At 36.4% G+C, this 6184-nt stretch overlaps 2 protein-coding genes across 2 annotated transcripts in view; one reads left to right on the top strand and one right to left on the bottom strand.

The window, feature by feature from the left end:
• The window catches only part of LOC105313667 (caspase-3-like), a 9121-nt gene that overhangs the window by 1047 nt on the left and 1890 nt on the right, over positions 1 to 6184 (top strand). The gene's annotated exons all lie outside the window — the stretch shown is intronic.
• Positions 871 to 3838, bottom strand: LOC109584073 (intraflagellar transport protein 172 homolog). Its single transcript, XM_019999657.1, has 10 exons — positions 3697 to 3838; positions 3391 to 3516; positions 3051 to 3149; positions 2480 to 2695; positions 2042 to 2101; positions 1886 to 1984; positions 1577 to 1633; positions 1430 to 1529; positions 1097 to 1188; positions 871 to 1042 (listed from the first exon to the last, which is right to left on the bottom strand). Exons 1-10 carry the CDS (start codon positions 3760 to 3762, stop codon positions 956 to 958), a joined length of 1002 nt encoding a protein of 333 aa, XP_019855216.1. The 5' UTR covers positions 3763 to 3838; the 3' UTR covers positions 871 to 955.

Below are 6184 nucleotides of genomic sequence, written 5' to 3'. Positions count from 1 at the left end.
GTCTATGACTGATGATATTATCCTTATGTCTAATAATAGGTAACTAGTGATTGGCCATGGCCAAAAAGGAAAAAACCTGATGAGGATATTGTGTACCACTACACAACCAACCCAGGAAGGAATCGTGGCATTGTATTGATTATTAACAATGTTGAATTTCCAGATAGGAGGCGAAATCGAGATTCTTCAAAAGAAGATGGAAAAAAGCTTATAAAAGCATTTGAAAAATATCGATACAAAGTTACTGCCAAGCTAAACTTGAAAGCTGATTCAATGAAGAAAGCTATTGAAAAAGCAGTTAAGGAAGATGTCACTCGTGACCATGATAGCTTCATTTGCTGTATTCTGTCTCATGGTAGTCCAGCAGGAATTGAAGGAGTTGATGGTACACCAGTTACTGTCACCGAACTGGCAAATATTGTTAATTGTGACATGCTCCTTGGGAAACCAAAAATATTGATCTTTCAGGCGTGTCGAGGGGATGGAATGCCAGAACGAATGGTATCTGACTTATCAATTCCTTCCAGAGAAGAAGAGGAGGTAATAGTTTCTGATGGTCGTATTGAATTACCTCCAGAAGCTGATTTCCTATTTGCTTTCAGTACAGTGGACAATAATAGAGCATTGAGAGGCGAGGACAGTGGCTCTCACTACATCACAGCTTTATCCAATGCCATTATTGATTATGGATCAAAGCTTAGCATTGAAAAGATACTGCTAGTTGTTAACCATAAAGTGGCAGGTGAGCCCAAGAAAGTTACAAAGGATGGTAAAACATATCGGTACCACCAGATGCCTGAAATAAGGAGCACTCTGCGAGGCTGCTTCTACTTCTGAAACATAGCTAATTAATTTTTGTGAATGCATTGTTCTTAAAAATTTTTGATAAAATAATCTTAAGTGATGTATCTGCTAATGGCATATGCACCATTTACTACAGTAAACTTTTAATGTCTTAGAACGTGTGAGCTGGATTTAGTGGTTGACCGCACCACTTGGTTATAAAATGAACAACATCCAAGCACTCTTCATTTTGAGATGCCTGTGGAGAGAGAAAGAGAAATTATTTTCAGTTTCCTGACTTTATAATTCTGACCTTTGTATTCATAACAAACTTGGTCCAGTCCCCTTTGTTAGCACACCTCCCACCACGTTTAAACTCAACCTTTTGCTTCAATGCTGGATAACCTACACACATACATAATATTGCATCCCAGACAGTTTACATATAGATTAGATTAAATCCATCCCCTAGGCAACTCTGTGGTTATACTTTGATCTCTACTGAGACATTGCTGCCAGAAAAAGGATTTTTTGCACAACAGAAAATAAAGTACGTGTACATGTACATATACCAAACAACAAAGTTGCCCAGAGGATGTTTGGCTAAAGGTACACATGTACATGTACATGTATCTTAGTGCCGGACCTGTTACAATGCAAGGTAATGAGGTGACTCCAGTATGAGGTGATGTCAATGATGCAACATAAGTCTGTCTCTCATCATCAAGTGGTAGTGTTTGCTCCACCTGGATTAAAGGAATAAGGTAATGGGTTGATTCTCATTATGAGTCACCTGTCTGTCCATGGAGAGGGCCAGTACCCATTCCTTAATCTCTTCTCGTTTATCCTCCTGTAACAAACAGAAGAACTTTACAATGTAATCCTATAGGTACGTGTACATGTACATACATGTATGCTAAGTGTTTGTATAGTGTGAACATGAAGCAAAAATAATTGACATAAGGGGCATAAAAATTATCTATAATAGAGGGCGAGCTATAGTAGTTTGATAACAACTTCTTACAACAAGTTTCTGTAGTATAGGATATACATGTTAATGAGAGTGTAGATTCAGCTGTACTGTACATGTATGTTTCCTTACTGTCATGAAAGGTTGTTCTGGCAGTGCTACTTCAAATGGAATATCAGTATCAACAAAATTACTGTTATCAATCATATCCAATGAACCCTCTTCAATAGCCTGACATTGGAAAATTAAAAGTAATACCATCATAGCTTTACTCTTGGCTATACTTACTTCACTGAGATCCAGGAATCTGTTATAGAATATAAATGCCATGCTTTCCAATCCAACTGCCTATTGATAGAACACAATTAATCACTAAATAGGTACAGGACAGGTGCATGCACAATCCGAATACTTTGGTGCACAAATAATATCACCATACTGGCCCAATTATCACACCTCTTGATAAATAATTACATTACATTATTTAGATAGGAACAGTTATGAATGAAAGGTGGAGGTGCATAGCAATGTACATGCCTGTAAACAGATGTCTAATTACAACACACCTCCCAAAAATATAATTATCTTGACCAGGAGGCTAAGTTTTTATTATTAAAGCCATGTAAAGGTGTAATAATTAGGAGGGTGCATTAATTGGGGTGAGTATGGTACAACTATTTTCCCTCTCTCTCCTCTATTTTCCCTATCATACTCTATAATACTGACCTTACAGTACATCCCAACTTGATAGAAAGCTCTATCAGCAGGTATGACATCAGTGTGTCGTAGGAGTGATACTGATATCTTAGCTACTATACCATTGAGCTGTGGTACTCTACTACAAGCTGATCGAGTAGCAAGATAATGCGATACCAATAGATATTGCTCAAATTCTCTACAACTCAAACTGCCAGACTCTGATGTACGTGATAGCTCATCAACCTGCCAGTATAAAGGAACAGTACAAGAAATCAAATGATAAAACATTATACATATACTTATACATGTGTACATACAACAGTCTATACAAGTACGGTATGTTATACAATAATACATTGTACATTGGAAACTCAGTACACTAACTTAATATGCATAAACATTATACTCATTGTACTGTACACTGTACATACATGTGTGTATAAATTCTTGTGTATATTGTACCATGTGTGTGTCCATATTCCATAGAATTATAGCAGAAATTTACAATTGGAATTTTTCCAAGATATACTGTACATGTACATGAGTATTAATGTATGCACATTACTATATACAGTACTGTATACTAACAGGTACTTACAATAGAGAATAACATATTCCTGAGACTAGAGTAGGTTGGATAAGCTGCCCCTCCTTCAAGATTCTCTCCAAACACTTCCATGCAGAGCCTCTTGTATATGTGACCATAATTGACAAAAGGTACATTATGGCGGATAGGAAAATTGGTCTTTATAGCCTAAAAAATCCAACTTCCTGAGCTCCATTAATCATAAAATTACTCCAGAGGATGCAAAACGTTACTATGTAGCTTATAGAAACAATTGTTGACTAACAGAGCACTCACAGGTTGATATTTTTCATTTTAAAGATGAATTTTAAAATCCGCCATAAGGGCCCTTTTGTCAATTATGGTCACATATGTTAAAGTTCTGGGGTAAAGGAGGAGCCCCATATGTAGTGAACAGTTTAAGAGCTGACAATGAAGCATTGGACTTTATCAGATGAGCTGCATATAATGCCACATATTTGAATAATACACTGGGACCCTGAGGAGATAGACAGAGATCAAATGTATACTATAATTAAATATTAGCAATTGGTTTTAGAACCTACTACTTGCACCTGAAATAACAAATAAACCACTGTAGTGACTATACGCATTCATTATACATACAATACGCTGTATGTGTCCATCTAAAGGTATGGGCATAATAATTATGCTTTACCAGTTCATAGCTTTCTCCCATTCTTCTCCAGATATGAACATAATTATTAATCCCTTCCTTTATCATATCAGAACTAATTAATAGCTCTCACCAGCCTGAGTGTGTGTGTGTATGTGTGTGTGTGAGTGTGTGTGTGTGTGTGTTTGAGTGTGTGTGTGTGTGTGTGAGTGTGTGTGTGTGAATGTGTGTGTGTGTGTATGTGATTGTTTGTATGTGCAAGAAAGGAAAGGAAAGTAATTTGAATGCATACATGTACATAATTGAATGCATGTACATGTAGTACATGTAACGTGTATGTGCAATACTGAATGCCACTATTATAAGAAATGTACACAGGGTTTTCCACATGATTTTGGCCTAGTGTTCAGACTCTAATCAGTGGATTTTGAAAGTTGCTCAACAAAAATTTGACAAACTAACTTTGCAGCTTGATAAGTAGCTATGACATGAGTGTGTCGTAGGAGTGATACTTACTGTGATAGTAAATTTTACTCTATCTTACTAAATCTAGTATAAACTTTAACCTTAAAGCTTCATAAGTATGGGACGCATAAAATTTCTGTTATCATGATATCCACAACAATCTCATGCAATAGGCATACATATGTAATAGTAATAAACATAATATTCATGGAGACATAGTTATGACATGTGGCATAGATGTATAGTCGTGGCTGTCATGTTGTTTTGAATTCACACAAAGCCCAAATATCCTGGCGGATTGAACCTTAATAATGTTCCCAGTATATATTTATGCAAGTGGTTAATCTAATAGTGGTATTTTTGCAAGGCTTCCATTAATTCATTCATGCATGGTAGTTTAAAAAGTCTGATTGGTCAATTCATAGATGGTCAATTGAAACTATATAGGCAAGGTAGAGGAACAGTTACGACCAACTTTATCTATCTTATCACAGCGGAAAAGTCCTGTTCTAATTATGTTTGAGATAAACTAGTACTATCAATAGCAAGTCTAGGAGCTATTTTACTTATTGCATGACTCCTGAATGAATAGACTGTTGTAGTGAATTGTAGCAGCAGCAAAACGCTCACTTAACTTACGTGTAGTACTACAGCCAAGTATTTGGTGTTTCAAAGTTGTAAAGTTCGTAATATTGTTATTTTACACTTGTATAATGATAACTGACAGCAGCTGTTTTACAAATGTTTTTGAAGCTTTTCCTTTGCCTGGAGTAGGTCTGCTTCTTATACAAAGTGCTCTAGTGCAGTCTGTAATGGTGTCTTTTCAGCCAAGAATGATGCAATGTATTGAGAAGTTCCTTGGCTTGCTCTTGATAGTATAAGTTCACCTCAAACATCATTAGAACAGGACTTTTCCTTCGATTCACATACTCCAACATGCAGTCTTGACACCCAAGATGGCTGACAATGAGTCACACCTCCCATTAATTACTTCCGCTGCAACTCCTATATAAATAGTCTAGCTCTAGCTCTAGATTAGAGCTAGATTTATCCCGTCCTTCAGAACTGAGAATGTCTGGACAACAGAAGAAAGCAGCAAAGAAAGCCATTACAAGAAACACTGCCACTTTAAACGAGGCCCTCTCCAAAAATGAAGTTGATTTTCGTGGTGTAGTTAATGACTGTGTGGATTGTGGAATAGTTACAGAGAAGCAGCAGAGAGCATTCCTTGATACAATGTGTGGGAAAATACTACAGGCTAGAGTACAAGAGTTTGTCGCACAGGTCATTGCTACGGTAGAGGTATTACCAAATTTTCTGGACGACTTTGCACTCATATTGTTTAATGCTGAGACTGTGCAGCTTAGGAATGCAGCTGAGGAAATAGCTAAAAAATGTAAATAATATTAATAATATTATTCAATAATATTAAATTATGGCAAGATTAGCATGAGCTGAGTTATTTTTATTACTGTGTCTGTTTTCATAGGTGAATATAAGTTGTCCAAGTATGAATCTGCTAAACTAGGCTCAGTTGCTGTTTCCGATGACTCTGTTGGTTCATCTCCCATTTATACTAATGCTGGAAGTAAGATAGTCATACTCACTTGTGCACAAAATCTATGGTCTCACCCTGGCATGGCCCGCTGTGCCCCTTCACGTGCACAGGTAGCAAAGGGGTGTGGCAAAACTAGTTTGCTAAAAATATGGGTGATTATATTTAACTGCATTATAGGGATGAGCCTATTATGCCAGCATAATCCTCATATAAGGCATAATGCTGGAATAATTGGATGGAAATAGGAATAACAGTGGATTGAGTGGAATAATTAATGGGTGGAATTGAGGCTAATGGTAATTGCAGAAAAATTATTAAAAACTTGGACTAGATCTTTTTGGAAGACCAATTTTGAAAACACTACTGGAGTGCAAAAATTGATTGTTTGAGACTTTGAGAAAATTATTGAGAATAAATTGAGAATACCGTATGGCGGGTTCATTTCAAGGATAACAAATTTCACAGATTTTTGAAGATTCACAAAATTAAATTTCTTGAAAATCAAAT

This window comes from Amphimedon queenslandica, unplaced genomic scaffold, assembly GCF_000090795.2.
Source record: "Amphimedon queenslandica unplaced genomic scaffold, v1.1 AMPQUscaffold_13251, whole genome shotgun sequence".
Taxonomy (NCBI): Eukaryota; Metazoa; Porifera; class Demospongiae; order Haplosclerida; family Niphatidae; genus Amphimedon; species Amphimedon queenslandica.
The sequence above is the reverse complement of the archived record's forward strand: the minus strand, read 5'-3'. Positions and strand labels throughout refer to the sequence as shown.